The 19,021-nt window shown below is 56.6% G+C and overlaps 1 protein-coding gene across 1 annotated transcript in view; it reads right to left on the bottom strand.

Annotated features, from left to right (window-relative positions):
• Positions 1-860: 860 nt before the first annotated feature.
• ABTB2 (ankyrin repeat and BTB domain containing 2) overlaps positions 861-19,021 on the bottom strand; it is a 163,282-nt gene continuing 145,121 nt past the window's right edge. Inside the window, exons 5-17 of the mRNA XM_016147128.2 lie at positions 17,483-17,648; positions 14,527-14,616; positions 13,890-13,991; positions 11,857-11,953; positions 11,439-11,574; positions 9,300-9,529; positions 7,753-7,931; positions 7,222-7,327; positions 6,886-6,988; positions 6,263-6,353; positions 3,515-3,583; positions 2,362-2,475; positions 861-1,180 (exon numbers count right to left, since the gene is read on the bottom strand). Of these exons, the coding sequence (XP_016002614.2) occupies positions 983-1,180; positions 2,362-2,475; positions 3,515-3,583; positions 6,263-6,353; positions 6,886-6,988; positions 7,222-7,327; positions 7,753-7,931; positions 9,300-9,529; positions 11,439-11,574; positions 11,857-11,953; positions 13,890-13,991; positions 14,527-14,616; positions 17,483-17,648 (1,681 nt within the window). The 3' untranslated portion in view covers positions 861-982. The remainder of the gene's footprint in view (positions 1,181-2,361; positions 2,476-3,514; positions 3,584-6,262; positions 6,354-6,885; positions 6,989-7,221; positions 7,328-7,752; positions 7,932-9,299; positions 9,530-11,438; positions 11,575-11,856; positions 11,954-13,889; positions 13,992-14,526; positions 14,617-17,482; positions 17,649-19,021) is intronic.

A 19,021-nucleotide genomic window follows, 5' to 3' on the forward strand; every position in this document is an offset into this window, starting at 1 on the left:
CCCCATCCCTCAGCTCCCTCAGACCCGCAGTTCCCAGTGAGAAGTGTGGGCCCCGCTCCCCGGTCAGAATGAAAGGACTCTTCCACTTGAGAGATTTGACCAGAGGAGACATTGAAGGTTCTGCTTACTGAACCCACAGAGGCAGCCTACATCTACGCCTGGGGTTTCGGAATCGACCCCTTTACGTTAGCCCTGAAAACCAGCAGCAACAACAAAAGCTGAGGCCACCGGGCTCCTCCGCGTGCCCCCGGCACCTGTTGCTCAGACTGGACGCTCTGAAGGCGTCAGCTGGAGGACGTCCTTCTACCACTGAGCAAGCTGGCGGTCCCCAAGGGAGGCCCTCTAGGTTCAGACACCAAAGTGACCCTCTGTGCAGGGATCCCCAGGTCCACGTCAAGCCTTTCAAAGGCATGGACTTGAGGAATAAGTTTAGGAATTTGGGCAGCCTTTCCAACATGACATAGAGGAAAAAGACTAGCTTTTGAATGAAATGGCCAGGGGCCCAGAGTCTACATTCTATACATTCATAAGGATGCCCACGAGTCCCAGTTGGGACAGTCTGAGCTCACTGAGGGCCAGGGAGTGGCGATGGTTAGAGCAGAGGTGAATCGGGGTGAGCTGCTGATCTCCAGGACAGAAGGAGCATAAGGGGTGAGTACACAGCAGCTCTCAGGGTGCAAACGGGTTGAGGGTGGGGCTGCCCAGTGACAGGTGGGCTCAGGGCACAGCTGTCTGCCCAAGGACAGAGCGACACCAGAGGATGATTGTGGAAGGAGGGGGAAACAGCCCTGTCAGCCTGGCTCCAGGAGGACCTACAACCAGCCCCCACCCAGCAGGGCCCTGGTACCGCCATAGGCCCTGGCTACACGCTGGTGCAGATGTCCTCAGAAGCACCTGCTCGCAGCCTTTCCCTCCCCTGTTATGTCTGGAACTCTGGCCCAGAGGGGGCTGGGCGCGCCCTCCAGCTGCGCCCCGAGCTGCCTCACACCCGGGAGGTGATGTAAACAGAGTGCACGCGCTCGGCCAGGGTGCTCTGCAGGTGTTGCAGCGGGTCCAGGCCCTGTACTTTGCTGCTGCGGCCATAGATGAGCTGGCGGAAGGAGTCCTGCTCGAGCAGGGCCTTCATGTGCTTGAGGAAGAAGCCCTCGCAGAACAGGGCCAGTTCTGGGGCATTATGGATCTGTGGGGGCAGAGAGAAGAGGTGAGACCCACAATCCCAGATAGAACTTATAGGGCAAGGCCCTCTCCTCGGCCTGGGGGAGGCAAGGGGGGACCGCGTGTTGAGTGGCAGTCATCCCCATTGTTTTGGAAGCTCTCTTCCTAAGGGCAGGGGCAGGGACGGTCCACCACTGCGTGTCCAGCATCTAGCACATGAGCATTCACGTGGTCAATGCTCAATAACTATTTTAATTCAATAGGTACCGAGTACCCGCTCTCGGCCAGGCGCTGGGCACCAGGTTCTGAGGCCAAGGTCTTGGCAATGCTCTTACAGTGATGCTCTAGTTCGGGGGGAGATGGAGAAGCCAAGGAACCAAACAAGCAAGGCAACCACGGCTGTAAGGAAATAGGAGCAGGTGACTTGTGGGAGGCCCCGGAGGCCTGGGGAAGCCAGCTGTTGTGAGGAGCTTTCCCAGAGGAGGGGCTGGGTCCCAGAGAGTCCTGGAGTAGGAAGAGGCTGAGAAAGAGATGGGCTGTGTGGCTGGGTGAATGGAGAGGGGGCATCGGAAGGGGAGGTGTGGGCAGGATCCGAGGGGCCTTGTAAAGCATGATAAGGGGTTGGATTTCATTTAGTCTGCAAGCAGTGGAGCACATTCGGAGGGTTTAAGGAGAGGAGTGGCATGGTTTTAACACTTTTCAAAGAGGCTTGTGGATTACAGAATGAAAGCCAAGACGTGGGGAAGGGGGGCCAACCCAGTGAGCTGAGGTCGGAGCAGTGGAGGACAGAAGTGGAGAGACGGCCGCTGGGTTTCAGGTGGAGGGCCTAGATGTGGGGGATTTAAAAAATATATATATATAACTCCTAAGTTTTGAGTCTGAGCTGCTGAGCAGATGACCATGCCATTTACTAATGGGGAAGGTTAAAGAGGACAGGTTCAAGAGAAAATCAGGTAAGAACCTGTGGAGTGGGTGTGACCCAGCCTCAGCCATTTGCCCCGGGGCCCACGCCCTGGTGGCACAGCTGGACCGTGAGCTGGGATCAGGTCAGGCTCATCTCCCAAGCTGTCCCCCAGGCTCCAGCAGGAGTTACTGGCCCTCCCTGCCTCCCTACACTGCCCTTTAAAGCTGCCCAGCCACCTGCATTTCCTAGCCTGGTGGAGAAGGGTACGTGTTTCTGCAGGTGCACATCCTGGAGGTCCTCACCTTGGCGTACTTGTAGGTGTTCACGGCGCTGTCCACGCTGAGGGTCTGGGAGCACAGGATCTCGCAGTGCCTCTGCAGGGCGTCCAGCTGGAACAGGCTGGCAGCCGACAGCAGCTAGTGGGGAGGCAAAGGTGGCTTTGGGTCTGCAGGGCCAGGCCTGGGGCCCAGGCAACACGAACAGAGAGCCGCTTCGTGCCGTGTGCCCTGCTTCTGCCCGACCTTAGGGCCCTGCCCACATCAGCAGGTTGCGTCTGATGGCTTTGATTTATTTCTGCTCTAGGTCAGCTAGGTATTTGCTGGGACACTCAGGAGGCACAGGATGGGTGAGAGATGCTGGCTGGAATTTCTGACCTCGAGAGTTCTTTAACTATAAGCTATACCCTTCATGTACACCAGTGGTCCTCAGCCTTTGTGGTACCAGGGACGGGTGCTCCCATGAGAATCCAATGCCTGATGATCTGAGGTGGAGCTGAGGTGGTGATGCTAGTGCTGGGGAGCGGCTGCAGATACAGATGAAGCTTCACTGGCTCACCCGCCGCTCACCTCCGGCTGTGCAGCCCGGTTCCTAATAGGCCACGGACCAGTACCGGTCCATAGCCTGGGAACTGGGGAATGCTGGTCTACATGACCTTCTAGCCATGTGCTCGGCCAGCAGTGGTTCTGTTTTCTAAGGTGTGAGGAGGTGAGTGGGAGGCCCAGCCACCTGCAGATACTCCTGGGCCTCCCATCCCCACTGGTGAGTCCCTTTCTAACCCCTGGGTGTGGCCGAAGAGGTCAGGCTTGGTGACTGCACAATTCTCTAGTTTCTCAGAATAGCCTTTCCTGTTACACACACACAGAAAGGACTAGCAAGGATATATATATATATATATATATATATATATATATATATATATATATATTTTAATCAAATCTAACTCCTAATTTTTGAGTCTGAGCAGCTGAGCAGATGACCATGCCATTTACTAATGGGGGAGATTAAAGAGGACAGGGAGGCCACCTTCCTCCCCTCCTCATCTCTCCAAATGCTGAGCGAGGGGCTGCGAGCCGGCGGGTGTCTCCGGCTGGAGAGGCACAGGCATGGAGCGCATGGGGAGACACGGACAGGTGGGCACCAGGCCCCCAGGGCTGAGCGAACCAGCCGGCTCCTCACCTCCAGGATGTCGGCGGTGGGGATGTCCATGGATTCCGTCCCTCCGTGGTACAGATACTGCATCATCATCTGCATCGGGAAGAGGCCCCGTGTGAACACCAGATAGACCCTCAGTGCCACAGTCCTCAGCCGGCTTCCGGAATGCCGCTCCAGCTGCTCCCCGCAGGGACCCTAACCGTGCCCTCTGCATGTTGATGTCTGCAGATCCTCCAACTCTCGCTCACACTGAGACTCAAATGTTTGTGTTTGCCGTGGAATGCAACCTCTAAAAGTCAGCCCCCAAATCCTCTCTCCTCACTTGCTGTGTGCCCGACCAGCTTCCTTCTGTGAAGCGGTTTCTCTTCAACCCTCATGGCAGCCCATGAGCCTGGGGGGAAGCTTCTATTCACATCTGGGGAAATTGAGGCCCAAGGAGGGAGGCTGCTGTAGCTCAAGTCACCCAGGTCCCCGACTCCCACACTTGAGCCCTTCCAGCGCCCCAGGCACCACACTGCTCATTCTGCCTTTTACCTGAATTCTAAATATGCGGCCGGGAGGGAGGGATGTGGGGCTCTGAGGGGCCAACAGTCTAACCGGCTGCCCTCGGAAGTCGGCCTCAGCTTTCTGGTCGGTGCCAGGACTGCAGTGGAGGCAAGCGCCACATGCTGACTCCCCTCCTGGATTTGTTCCCTTGGGAAGACAGCAGAGCCCGTGGGGGTCTGGGCCACGGGTCACCTGGCTGACTGGCCCAGTGTCATGTGGGGCTCTGGGATATTAAATGAGGTGGCCCAGGAGGGGAGAACTACCTTCAGTACTGCTGAGGTCTAAGTTACAAACTGTCATCATGCTGGAGCCTGGGGAGGTTCCCAGTTGAAAAAAGAAAAATATCTTCTGGTTGGCTAAAGAAACAGCCCCAGCAAGGAGCTGGCATGTGTGTCAGTAAACATGGCTTCAGCCGGCACGGTCAGGCTCTGTTCAGACGATGCCTCCAGGCTGGAAGAGGCACCAGAGGGTCTAGGAGGAGCCCAAACTTGGTGGGGAGGAGCAGGGAGGAAGCCTGGCCAGGCTCGCCTTGGGCCCAGACCAGTCCTGGGATACATCGGACCCTTCCCACGGAGGAGTGGGGCTCCCACGGGCCTTCTGCCGGAGTTCCTATGGCAATCTTACAATTACATGCATGTGTCTGTCTGTCCCTTCAGGGGGTGTGCGCCTCCGCTGGGCTCATGGCTGGGTTCCTCCACCATCGCCCCCGCACATGCTGGGCAGAGCACCAGCTGGACAGCTGTGGACTCTGAGGGCAAAAGCGCCTGGCCCGGGGCTGGGACTGGAGCAGGTGGGTGGGTGAGCTCCCCCAGGATTCTTTGCTAAGGGACAGCCTCAGGGTAGCCTCTCAGCCAGAGGGGCCTCGGGATGTGGGCTGGGAAACAGGCATGGCAGCCTGCGGCTCCCCTTCCTGGCCCGAAGGCAGCCGCCTGCTGTATGTGCAGAGCTGGTTTTGGCAAGGCCCAGCCATCTGTGGTGCCCTGAGGTCACTTGAATGCTTATGAGTCCACAGAAGTCAGACCAGAATTGCTCCCTGGGAGCCCGGCTGTGGGAGCTGGGTGGCTGACAGGCAGAGGTAGATTAATGTTGCACAGCCTGACACCCCCCAGGGAGGACTGGGTTATCTGCTTTGTGGGGCTGGGGGCTGGCGGGGCTGCTCTCGGAAAGACCCCAGGCAGGATCAGCTGCTGTCCCCTCCCTGTCCTCCCCCCAGCACGCCTATCACACTATTCCACAAGCCAGGACAGGGTAGGGTCCCTGTCCTGTTTCCTGCTGTCTCCACAGCCCCCATAAATGACTAAATGCTAAACAGATGACTAAGGGAACAAAGAGGGACTAAGCCATTTTAGACAGTGGCTTCTTGGGCTTCCGGGAGACTCTGTGATCTCTCCCCTGTGCAGGATGAGGTCCGGGACCTACACATGCCAGTTGCTTCTTGACCTCTGTCTCAGCCCCTGAGGGCCACCCCCACAGCCCAGAACCCCCGCGCAGCCTAGAGACCTGTAGTTGCCACTTTCCAGAAAGGAGCTGTCAGCCGGGGCTCGGCTGAGATCCCAGCCTGTCTCTTCCTCCAGACCTCGGCGGCCAGCCTCCCGAGTTTCCATTATGCACCCTCTGATGTTCTCCAAAGCTTGGAGGTCAAAAGGCCTGACCTTATCTTCCACAACCAGGATGGGGTTCTCATGGCTTTTTCTGCTTAGCCAATATGGCTGGGGTCTGACGCTTGGGAGGGGTGACGAGGCCAGCACGAGTGCTTCCCACACTGTGTGTGCACACCACCCACCTGGGGGTCTTGTGAACATGTGGGAGGTCAGGGGTGGGGCCTGAGGTTCCGCATTTCCCAAAGGTGCTCAGACAATATCCGTGCTGGTGGGAGCTCCGAAGAATGAGGGCTCGCAGCGTGTGTGGTAGGTGCCTGCCCTTACACATTTGTTTGCCTAGACCCCTTGAACAGTGGGTAAAGCTCAGGACCCGTGAGACAGGCTCTGAAGCTACAACCCCACAATGGACTGGCTACCTGTGCCTGGGAAGAACCTGGACACTCCAACCTGACCACTGATTCAGCAGAACACAGAAGGCGCTGGGGATGGAGTGGAAGATGATGACAGACTCACAGCTGCCTCCTCCTCCGCCCAGATGGACGAAGCCAAGGCCAGGCTCCCGGGGGAGGCGGCATCCCCCCCCCACCCCGCCCCGCAAAAGCACGCAACACCGAGATCCACACACCTGGAAGATGTGGTACTTCATGTCGCTGATCTCAATGGTTTTGCTGCTGCTGCCGTCTTGTTCCGATTTGTTGGTCATCAGCGTCTTGAACCTGGAACGCAGGGGTGAAACAAGGCCGGTCTTGAACGTGGCTTTTACTTCATCACTGGGCACTGATGGAACCACCCGTCATTTGACCAGTCACCGAGGGATGGAACATTTTACACATGACTGTCACCTACCCGTAATTCTCAGTGAGTGACGTTTTATATCACCCTGGGCTAACAGCTGTCCCTGCTGCCCTCGTATGAATGACCATTCACACCTGTGGCCAGAACACTGACCCTTCATTCCAGAATATTTATGTTTCTTAATCAAAAGCAATAATGTGACCAGAAAGAATATAACCTCAGTGCTCTCTTGGTGAACTCTGGTCCCATCCTTATTGTCCCTGTCACTCTGCCTTACATCCCCCGTAGGGTGGGGGTGGAGGGGGGTCTGTTGCTATGTGACACCCTCTGAGCGGGTAGAGACGGCAGGGGCAGCCCCAGCCAAAGGCTCCAGCACGTCTGTCACTTCATGTCTGAAAGAAGAAGCTGCACTGGCTCCTGGGGGCTGCCGCTTTGTTCGCCGAGGCTGCCTACCTGTTAGAAGCTGTCACCAGCAGGACTTTATGTGCATAAAACAGCTTTCCTTCCACTAGGAAGGTCACGTCCGACATCTCCTTGTTGTTCAAAAAGTGAGGATCTGTGCCGAAAAGGGAGAGAGATGAGACATGACGGGGGAGCCCACCTCCAGGAGTGTGGGGGTGCGGGGGTGGGAGGCAAAGGTGGAGAATCGAGAAACTGAGGCCGGGGCCTTGGCACCTGGAAACGGCGAAAGGAAGACAAAGATGAGAGGGAGAGAAATAGAAGAGAGGGGAGGGAGACGTGGGCGGTGCGGGCGGAGGGCGGCTGGGTGGGCGGAGGGCAGGCCCTCACCTAGTCTGGCCGGCAGGGTCTTCCGGATCTCCGGAATGCTGGGTATGGGGCTGCTGCCGTAGCAGTGCGTGAAGATCGCAGCCAGCTGCTGGATGACCGAGTCGTTCTGTCGGGCGAGAGGCAGAGAGAGGCCCTGTGAGCTCGCCCGCCCGCCCGCCCGCCGTGGCCGTGTGTTTGCAACTGAAGACGTGTCAGGCTGATTTCAAAAGTCCAGGCCAGGGGTAGAGCAGCCGCTGTCTTTTGTTCCTCCTGGATCTGGCGTGGCAAGAGACGCCTGTTCCTTCGTCACTGATTCTCTAAATGGCTTTTTTGGCCAGGCTCCAGCCCAGATAAATCCACGGCCTCTGCCCTCTGCAGCCACGCAGTGCGAGTCTGGGTGTGGGATGGGTGTCCACCTGCGTCCGTGAGTGTGGAGGGTGTCCCATGTCTGTCTGCCTGTGTGTCAGTCTGCATGTCTGTCCTGTGGCCTGGGTCAGGTCCCTGGAACAGGGTCCTTGAGCTTAGGGTGGGGACCTGCCTGATGACACTCACCTTGCTGGTTTTGAGGATGTCGAACATGAGCTGCAAGCCTTCGGTCACCAGCTCCTCGTTGTACTCCTCCTCCTTGATGGAGCTGAAATCCCGCAGGAGGCTCTGAACCACCGAGTACCGCGACTGGGAGAAGGAGGTCCTCAGGGACTCGATCCAGACATGCAGCTTCCAGGGGACGCCTGGGCCGGGCAGGGGACGGGCTGGCGGTCATTCCCCTCAGCAGAACACTCCCCAGACAGACCCCGGAGCCCACCCCATACCAACCGCCTTTTCTGGCAGGCTCAGGATGAGCCTGATGTCTGCAAAGCTGAGAGCACCCCCTCTCTGTCCCATCCGGGGCCAAGCCCCATTCTTGCATGCTGAACCCCCACTCAGGGCAGCCACGTGAGGAGACCATTCCTTCCCCGACAGAGGCCAGAGGGAGTTCCAGGTCCTCGTCAGATGAGGTGGAGGAACGGCTTCAGCCCAAGTGCAGGGAGCCCCAGCCCCGAAAATCCACAGCTCAGTCTGGAGCCCCACTAGCCCACTGCTTGTTAGGCTCTCTCTGCCTCTTACTTACTGAGGAAGACCTATTAATTATTAAACCGTGGCCAGGTGGACATAGATGTCCAAAAATCATGCAGGACACATGGGCCCCACGCCTGTCTAGAAGCCTGGAGTGAACCCTGTCCTATCACACAGGGCTCTTACTAGCGCCCAGCTTACTGGTCTGATAGTGCACATCCAGTGGCACTTAATTGCTGTTTGCCAGCTCCCTGGAGCGTGTCAGTGGGGCCACAGAGTAACTCAAAACTACTATGGGGAGGTCACGACGAAAACCGGTCATCTTCCTGGTAATTAGAGAGTTGTTAGTATCTCCCCACCACTACCAATGTGTATTTAAAAAAAGGAACGATAGCGTTCCCCTGGGACACAACAGTTGGGGGGGGGGTGACAGCCCATTTCACAGTCAAGAACGCTGAGGCTGACTCGCTGTGGGCAGGCCGTGCGGCCCCCTGTTCTCTTAGCCCAATGCTCAGCGTTTGTGTCTTGTGGTCCCCATGACAATGACAGTACTGCCATCTGGCACCGAGTGCTCTCAGGGAGCCAGCGCTGGGGCCCTGGGCTTCATGTCATGACATCACATCCTTAGACAAGGATCATCAGTGACAGCAAACGTGGCCCAGCCGGGATCTCACCCAGGGATCTCTGTCTGTCTGCCTGCCTGACCGGCCTCCCTGGAGGAGAAGTCTGTAGGCCTAAAGAGTGAAAGAGGTGAGCTGAGGGACAGAAGAGCATCCAGCTGACCAGAAATGACTCCTAGTGCTAAGGACTCTCCCAGTAATACACTTTCCAGGGCCATGACTGGGGCAGGGGCAGTAACACTCCAGCCAGAGAGGGTGGAGAGTCTGAGGGCCAGGGCTGGGGTGATGAGCTCGAGGTGATGAGGACCGTCAGGCTCAGGGCGTCGTCCTGTCCCGGCCGTCTGCCACCGTGGCCCTGGCAGCCCCTGGGCTGCTGAGGAGCAGCGGAACGTGTGCGTGCGCACGCGCGCCCCGTGGCCTCACCCAGTGACCGCAGCTCCATGGTGATGTCCACGTAGCCGTGCTCTGCGCTGTAGTACATGGCCTCCTGCAGGGCCTTCGTGCGGGTCCGGCTCAGCCTCACGGGGCCCTCGCTGCCGCTGCCCTGGCTGGATGTGTCACTCTCTTCCACGCCCTCAGCCAGGATCTCCTCCAGGGACAGCACGTCCGCCTTGGCTTGCTGCGGCTGCGTCAGGAGCTTCCGAAGGACATTCCTGTGGGCCCAGGGACGAAGGAGCGTGACCCCTGCGGTCCCTACTGTGGACAGTGCCCGCCAAGCTGCCTTCCAGAGCCCTGTGGCCCAGGTGGCCTGCTCTGGCACACCTGTGGTCACAAAGAGCTCAGGGTCTTCCCCTCCCAGGTAGGCTGGGCCAGGGGTCCCTGCCCCTCCCATCCGCAGACACCTGGGGGAGGTGGCGGTGGGGAGGTGGGCAAAGGTTTGCTGGTGACCCTTCCCCTCTGCCATTTGGGTACTGCTGAGAAGTCCTGGGCTCCGGGGCCGAGCGGGCTCTGCGGTCCTGACTGTGATCTCAGACAGGTTGTTCCATCTTTCTGTGCCCCGCTCGCCATCTGTAGAACAAGGTGTCAGACCCCCTTCTTCCAGAGTTAATGTGAAGCCAATGTGATGGCATGGAACGCAGAACCTGACACACAGCCGTCCTCTGAAACAGCGGCCGGCCTTACGCAGGTAAGAGCGTCTGAGACACGGCACGTGCCATGCCCACCTCCTTCCGTTGATAGGAATAATGTGAAGTGAAGACGAATGTCATATAAAATTCATTCATATATACGAATGTGTAGAATTTTAGACTCGACAGCGCCTGTTACCACGTACTGCTGCACTCAGCCCTATGAGGTCCCATGAACATCGCCATTTATAGGCAATAAATACGTCTTGCTTAGGGTCGCACTGGGCAGGAGTGCAAACCCAGGACTTCCGGGTCCAAGCCTCAGGCTCATCTGTCACATCCTATAGCTAGGGACTCTGGGATGGCTGCAGCATGGGCATCTGAGGACTGAACCTCCTCCCGGCAGCCCTGCCGGCCCCCTCCCCACTCCATCATGGAGGCCAGACCGTGCCAGGTGGCCAAGTTCATGGCCCAGAGACCCCTTGGAGGGCTAGGGTCATTCCCAAGGGGCGGGTCACCTGTGGCTTTGCTACCTCAGCGAGTGCAGAGCACCTAGTTAGTGCCGTGCACTGGTATGTGAAGGTGAGCAGCCACCATGCCTGTCCCAAGGATCCCATGTTCCAGAGAGAGAGCGAGAGGCAGGTGAGAGACAGGCAATCTCCACGTACAGCGAAGAAGCCGCGATGGGGGAGAGTGCGGGGTGCTGGGCAGGGCGGAGAGGCTGTGACGTGCACGATGGCAGCTGAGGGAGAGGGCGATGGTAGCTAAGGTGGGTGAGTGTGGGGGCGGGGTCAGCAGAAGGCGCAGAGGGAAAGCGTTTGGGGAGGGGCCACGGCAAGGGCACTGGCTGGCTTTGAGAAGTGTTCAGGACGGGAAGTAAGCATCCGCCTGCCCTTTTCTGCCTTCTAATCACCTTCTCTCCATCTCTCTCTGCTCCCCCAGAGCTGCCTAATGGCTCTGGTCTCAGCCTGCTGCTGCCCCATCACACCCACGGCAGCCTTGGCCCCCACAATGCAAGGCCCACCATCTGCTCCCGGAGCGAGATGTGATTTCAGGCAGAGCTGTCGGAAGCCGTTTCGTGGCTGAGCCATATGCTGCATGGAAGCACCTGGAGCCACGGGGCCCTGGAGAACCGCCACTGGGCATGGAAGGGACGTGGCCCAGAGGCGGGTGCCGGGCAGAGGGTCTTCTGGGATATGGGGGGCCTGCCTTGGGCATCAGGAGCCCCAGGCTCCAGTCCCTGGTCTGCCAGGAACCAGCTGTGGGGTCTTGCTAAGTGACTTGCCACCCAGTGTCTCCAGGCCCTCCAACTTCCGGGGCCCCCGTGTCGGGGGCCTGGGTCTCCTTTCTTGTGGGCTCACATGTCGCACTCACCCCCCGACAGTGTCTGGAAAGATTTCCTGGCCAAGCCGTCTGCTCCCCACTGAGGAGTCAAGGCTCGTGAGGCCCGTTTTGCGTCCCCACATCACAGGGGGCAGGAGCCCTGGTTGGGTACCTGTGGCCGTGGGCAGCAGAGTGGCTGAAGCAGTTCATATCCTCGTGGAGGGAGGAGGCCATGCCATTGGCTTCGAGCATGCTGAGGAGGGGGTCAGCTCCTCGGCTCAGCAACAAGCTGACCAGCTCGTAGTTCCCTGAAAGACAAGGTAGACTGAGGATGTCCCCATCACCCACATCACTGCGCCCCTCTGCTGAGGCCTCCCTGGCTGTCGAGCTCAGCAGAGACACTGATGGATAAAGTGAGGGAGCCGCCCCGGGGGGTCCAGGAAGGGTTTCGGGGCTCGCCGCAGGGGTCCATGTGTGAGGCCCAATGCCTAGCTACAAGCCCAGCCAGGGCGGGTGACCAAGTGGGGCAGGGCAGGTAGAGCCTGAGGGCGTTGGGGACCCTTGCTGGGCAGAGCAGTGCTTGTACCCACCAGCCGCAGAGGCGAGCTGCAGGGGCGTCTCTGCACAGCTGTCCTCACCGCCACTCACCGCTGAGCCTTCCACGTGGGCACCGGCGTCCAGCAGCAGCTGTCAGGGCACAGGGAAGGACACTTAAGAATGGGGCGAGTGTCTGGGGCGTACAGCGGGAGGCTTTGGGGGACAGACTTTTCATTCCTTCCAGGCATGTGACCAAGACCCGTGACACCCAGGCATCAGGGAACCAGAATTTTAGAACTGCAGGTAACCCTCAGGGCTCCAAGTTTCTAGAATCTTTACCTCTGTTCTTCTGGCCTTGGACCAAGCCCCTAAACTGTGGGGACCTCTGAGCTGTTTCTACAGTGATCTTCCTAAGAACTCATGCTGATGAGTAGAATAGGAAGTATCGGCCCTCCACTCTACCAGGGGAAACCGGCTCTGGGGGGCAGCAGAGGCGGTGGCAAAGGCTGAGGACCGGTGCTTGGTGCTCGCCTGGGGCGGGCACCAAAACTCGCCGAGCCTCGGTCTTCTGGAAAATGGGGAGAGGCCTGCCTCGCAGCATTGTTGGGGATTAAGTGAAGCGGTGCTCAGCTCTCCAGAGGGGCTCAAGAACGAGTGGCTTTCGGGGTTCTCATCAGGCTCCGTGAGCTCCCCATGGCGGGGAGGTGGTAGGGCTACAGCACGACCCTGCTGTCTGGATTCCAGGTGGCCCCCCCCCATGCTGGCAAGGGCGGTCCTTGTCAGGGGACACAGACGCCAAGCAGTTCCGGCTGAGCCAGCCTGCCTTTGCCTTGGGGCGGGGGTGGTGTCTGCCCCACTCGGCCAGGTGACTTTCGGCACTGTCTCACCTTTCCTGACCCGCTGGGAGGGAACCAGCTTCCATCATTCCCAGGTTCCTGTGGGCCAAACCCTCCTCAGAGCCTGTGCTTGGCAGAATTGTTGAAACTCCACCGGTCTCTCACCTGGAGCCCAGGTATGGCGGGGTCCAGCCTAACCTCTCAGCCGCCCGTGTGCGGAAAGCAGGGGATGTTGTCAGCTAGAGACCACTGCCAGTCAGAAACTGGTCGCGGCACCACCGCCTGAGCCGGTGCGCCAAGGCAGCAGAGGTGGAGGACTGCACGTCGGGGCGAAACTGGGCGCCAGTCCAGGCAAGTCTGGGGCACAGCCCTGCAGACCAGTCTGGGCTAGGCTGGAACCTCGCTCAGGTTTTTAGGAGGGTAGGAACCAAAAAGCAGGCAGATGTGGCAGTCGGCCGGGAAACCACCACTGACTGAGGCCCTGCTACAGGCCAGGGCTGTGATGACCATGATGAATAAGCTGGATATGCCCCCTGCAACCTAACAGACAGCAGGGCATTATATAAACTCCTGAGAAGGACTGCCAAATCCTGCAGACCCTGGTGGCCTGCGGAGCAAAGGAGTCTGGGAGTCACATGGCAGCGTGGCTGGTGCCCCAGCCTGGGCTGAATGCTGCTCTGCCCATAGCTTCCACTTCTGGCCTGAACCCCATCCTCACGCCAGTCACAGTTACCTGGGCCAAGATGGGCAACAATGTGGCTTAGCTTGACAGGTGAGCTGTGCCAATCCGAGTCCTCACTCAGGAACTGGGAAATTGGTAAACTAAGCTTGTTTTGGGGAGAGGCAGAACTGGAGGGACGCCATGATAGAGAGCCAGCTCTGTGGGGGTTCATGAGGGAGCAGCAGCAGCTAAGGGTTGGAAAGATGGCTGGAGGAGAGAAAACCGAGCACACAGGCGCGATTCCAGCAGGCCCTGAGACTCGGCGAGAGAGACGACGATTCCGGGCAGCCTTGGGACTGCTAGGACCTGGGTCTTATGCCCCCAAATTCCACATGTATCCTCCCACTAAAGCCCTCTCCTTGAGACAAACCAGGTGGGTCTCTGCCCTGCTGACCAGGTGAGCACTTGAGCAGTGCCTCTGGTTTCTCAGATTCCAGGCGGCTGCTCACCCAGGTGAGGCTGGGGCTTTGCTTGGAGCCCAGCACACCTGGTAAGTTGCGAGCACACTGCGCACCTGGCAGGAGCTCACCTGGACTACAGAGATGTGTCCGTGCAGCACAGCGAACGTCAGCGAGGTCCAGTGCCGGCTGTCAGGGTGAATGGAGGGGTGCCGGGGATTGTTGCTTGGAACCTGGAACAATATCACAAATAATCGGTGTCCTTGGGTGACTGACATTCTTGGGCAGGTGACATAGACACCTGAGCTAAGGGGGTCCCCTGCAGGGTAGTGACTAGGAGTCAACTCAGGTGCTTTCCGCATTCAACTAGTAATGTCTGCCCGGAGTACCCTGCGGACAAGGCTAAAAGGATGTTCGATTAGTGATGTCTGCCCTGGGCAGACAGGCAGCAGCAAAGGAGCACTTTATGCCTCAGAAGGAGGCAGAGCTAGAAGCATTTGGGGATGGTAGGGATAGCTGGGGTTAGGTTGGTAAAAGGGAAAAGGTGCTACAGTAACAAAATCATGGCCATTCTCTCTACTCAACTGCCCCCGCAGGTCGCCCCCTCTCAGAAAGCCCAAATCTTTTTGCTAACTGTGATATCCAAGCATCTTGGATATCCAGTCCTCTGAGATACATCTACCTTGTTCAAAACACTGCACCCAGCCAGGCTGACAGAGACCTTGGGGATGTTCTCTCCCTTGGTTAGGGGACTGGGTGCTTACACACCTGGATGTCCAAGTTCGCTCCAGCATCGATCAACATCTGGACCATCGCTTCATCCCCAGCAGCACAGGCATACATTAGTGGCGTCATACCCTGCATGAATCAAAGGCAGATGCTCAACTGTCTGGAAACAGAACATGACGACGACACATATTCCACAGGCCTCTGCCACTGAAACCATAAACCCAGGCCTCCTGCTCGCCCCACCGCTCATGCTGAGCAAGCTTGTGCCTTATGCCGGAACAGCCTGCCTCTCCTACGCCCGCCGGATAGATGACACCGGAGGGGTAAAGAAAGCAGGCCCGGCAGCCAGACTCAGTGCAAAGCCACCTCTGCCACGGGGAGCTGTAAACTTTGTAAAAGATACTTGTACCTCTCTATGCCTCAGTTTCTTCATCTTTAGAACAGGAATCACAACGGTATCTCATAGGGTTGCTGTAGAGTATTTGTTACTATACATAAGGTGCTTAGCACAGTGTAAGGTTATCTTGATTGAGTTAACTAAACTAACACAATGGACAATGCTGCTTTATATTAAATTGTCATATCTTAACCTGCCCCAGGCCCTGTGCTGGGAGTGAAGTGATTTATATGCATTGTCTTATATTTATATACATTATCTCATTTAGTCACCATAACATCCCTACTAAGGTGGTTCTATTATTATCCATTTTACAGATTAGAAACAGAGAGAGCGATTAGCTTGCTTGCCCAAGGCCTCATAAACAGTGAGAGAGAGAGAACTCAGACCAGAACCCAGGCCCCAGGTCTGCCTGCGCTGCGAAGCTCACCCGTTGTGGCATCTCACGGGGGGTGAAGAGGTGTCTGACAGTAACATCTTGTGCTACTGAGCACTTCAGAGCTTTTCCAAAAGCTGAGGCCCCATTCCTGAGTTTAGATGGGTGGTTAACGGGGCTGCCTCCTGGCCCGGAATCTTTCTGTGGGGCCAGTAATAGCAGAGCAGCAGTGGAAAGTGTTATTCCACAGCTGGACCCTGGCAAGCGTTTGTCTGGAGTCCCGCGATGTTATTTATTAGGTTATTTGTGTGTAGACAACATCTCCTTACCTCATAAATCCTTGCCTCACGCCCAGAGATAAAGAAATGGCCTGAGATTAATCATGGGTGAGGACTGTTTACCCACAGATCATTCTATAAATACCAAGGCTGAGGGAATAAACAGGATCAAGCATTCAGAGAAAAGCCAACTGTCACAGAGTGAAAATTTGGCTTTGTTTTATTCCCCTCTGCACATGACTGGCTTCTTTTCTCCACACATCTGTACATGATTTGGAGTATGAACCAGGCTAGGAGCCTCGTGAGGAGAAACTCCTTTTTTTGTGTGTTGGCCCCATCCCTACTCCAGACACATAAAGAGGTTAAATTAAAAGAGGATGATTAACAGAATTCAGGAATAATCACTGTCATCATCATATTAACAACAAAAACCAGAATGAATGTTTGTTGAGCATTTACTGGTGGCAAAGTCTCACAATAGCCCTATGGGGTGGGTACTATTATCCCCCACATCGGAGGTGAGGAAACTGAGGCTCAGAGAGGTCGAGTAGCTTGTCCAAGATGCCACGGCTATGAGGCAGCAGCTAAACCTTAGGTGAGTCTGAAGCTACAGGCCATGGGCCTCACGAGGAAGACAACCCCCCAGGATGAAAGCTCCCAAGGAGTTCTGGAGCCTGTGTTCACAGAGAAGCCCCTGGGAGATCGGGAACCAGTCTGTCGCCTCCCCACTGCAGCCTCCCCCAGCCTCGTGAGTCTCCCCTGTCCCGGCATGTGCTCCAACAGTCCCACCTGCACGCTCTTGCTCCCAACGTCTCCCCTCCCTGGAACGCCTTCCCCCCTCCTCTCCGCTTCACCCCAATCTGCCTTCCCTCGGGCCTGGCCCAGACCCTTCGGGAGGAGGCTTTCCCTTGCTGCCACCGCCCCATCCATCAAAGTCCACTGTGGCCACGTGGTTCACGGGCTGCGTCATTATGCCCTCTATCATGCCGTCACCTCACCTGAGAGCGTTACCTAGCCCCTAGCTGCCACGTATTCTTCCCCGTGCTTCTCTGTGGTCTCCCACACCGCAATGCCATTGCCCGCTGCAAGTGCTCACACAACAGCACCGAATAAACAAGTTGGATAGTCCAGAGTGGAAAAGAGCATGGAGTCGAATTGCTCGGGTTCGTCTAATCCCAGCTCTGCTGCTTAGCAGTTGTGTGGCCTTAGATAAGCCAACTCTGTACCTCAGTCTCTTCATCAATAAAATGAGGATAATAATAGTAACTACATCGTAGGTAGGGCTATTATCAAGATTCAGTGAGTTAATCTGTGCCACGTGCTTAGAATAATGCCCGGAACATTGTTATATATAAGTTTTAACTATTTACAGCTAAAAAAAAAACGGTAACCAAAAACTCAAGTTAAATTCTAATACTGTAAACACCTCCAACACTTCCTTTTCTGGCTTCATTTTACTCCTTAGCACTTCCCACTAACATCCTCTATATTTTACATGTTTGTGTTTCTTAGTATCAGTCTCCCCCACGAGAATGCTAATTCCATGAAGGTGAGGATTCTTACACGCCTGGCACCTAGTAGGCATACAAGATGCTCTGATACAAGTCGTGGGGATTATTATCCATAGCTCGCCATCAAACTGCCTCCTCTGGGCTTTTCCTGGCCCTGCACCATCTGGGACAGACTCCAGCCTTCCAGTGAGAGGAAGCAGAATCCCCCTTACCAAGGTTTTCTGATGGGCACTAGGCAGGTCTCTGAGCTGACGTCCCACCCGAAACAGGCAGGGCACGATTCCTGAGGCAGCCCACGATTCCTGCTCAGCACACAGCTGAGCGACTCTCAGGTTTGGGACAGAAAGGACTATGCCGCCAACTCTGGCAATCACGAATCCCCTCGGACTCCGGTCCCTCTACCTGCCTGGCGAGCAGAGCTCTCAGAACGCACCTGGTCATCCATGGTGTTCACCCCGTCGGGGCCCAGGGCCTCGATCGCCTGGCTGATGAGGTCCGTCCTCCCGCAGTTGAGCATGCGGAAACCCAGGTCCTGGTTGAATCTCTCGGTAGCCGCTCGGGCATCCAGCCTCCGGAAAGAACTGAAACAGCATTCGGGTCTGCACAGGAGAGACCCGGATGTGTGTGAGCATGACTGTGTGTCGACTCTTTCTGCCTGGACACCGCCTCTCAATGAGACATGCCACAGCTGTGCTAGGCTGATGTGTGCTGTGCAGACAGGGCACGTGGGAAGGACTGGGAATTACCATCCGATCAGCAGTGACTGGCCTTGTTAGGCTCAGGGACACGAATAGCACATACTTCTGTTGTTCTATAAACACATTAAAGAAGTGCTCTGAGCTCTTGAGAGCTGTCAATTGCCAGGAGACGAAGTCCCCTCTAAAACGATCTGTCAGGGGACTGCCTGAGGAGGAGGCCCCAGCCTGGGCTTGTCCCACAGGGCTTGGCTGCATACTTTTTGCAGCAAAGGCTGCACTCAGCCTACAGAACGGTTGCTGTGGCCAAGTTCCTGTTCCTGACTCGACATTCTCTCTCCTCAAGGCTTCCTGGTGAGGGCCAGAAGTACTGAAGAGATAAAGAGCAGAGCAGCCCAGAATCCCATTGCAATCAGGCTGTCCCACCAAAGATAAAACTTGCATCTACAGATGGCATGCCACGGGCTTTCGACAGGTGGCTCCGGCCTGGAGCCTTGGTTAGGCCAAAGTATGTAAGGTTTGTGTCCTAGAATGAGAATCAGGCATTTGCCATGAAAACAGAGGAGGTCATAACTGGGATTTGAGCAGGTAAAAAAAAAAAAAAAAAAAAAAAAGATGCAAGGCTCTTACAGGCCAAGGATGGCCAGAAAAACCTTCTCTGGAATTCCTTCAGGAGACCAATCCAATCCAAGAAAGGCACACTGGGAAGGAGATAAAGAGTCCAGGCTTGGGGCCACATAGACTTGAGTCCAAATTTGACTACTTTGCCAACTGTGGGAAAATTACTGCTCTTCCCTGAGCCTCGATTTCTCCATTTGTCTGTCATATGGGAATTATAGCCCTTTCTTCTCTGAAGTTGTCATGAGGACCAAGACGATGCACGGGGAAAGGGTACAGCACAGGGCCTACACCTAGGAAGTGCGTAAGGAAATGGCCACAATCACAGGAAGAGAGGAAGAAGACCCACTTCTGCAGCTTTCCCTCCAAATATCCCAGAGTTGGGCTGTGGGTGCACTCCTGCCCGAATCCAAACTTGTGTCTGCTCTGTGTACCAGACTAGTGGCTGTGGAAGATGCAGCCAGAAAGCAGCCAAGGCCCAGAATTACTAGTTCTAACAGGCTCGGCACACACAGAGGATGCCCTTAGAGCGGCTTGAACATGCTACGAGCTGCTTGCTGCCCCCTCCCAGCCTCCAGGAGCGGGGAACAGAGGGGGTGGCCAGGGGTGGGCACAGAAGCCGGGGGGCCCTCCCGCCTCGTGCCTTCCTGGTTCCGTAC

The sequence above is a fragment of the Rousettus aegyptiacus genome, unplaced genomic scaffold, assembly GCF_014176215.1.
Source record: "Rousettus aegyptiacus isolate mRouAeg1 unplaced genomic scaffold, mRouAeg1.p scaffold_m13_p_5, whole genome shotgun sequence".
NCBI lineage: Eukaryota > Metazoa > Chordata > Mammalia > Chiroptera > Pteropodidae > Rousettus > Rousettus aegyptiacus.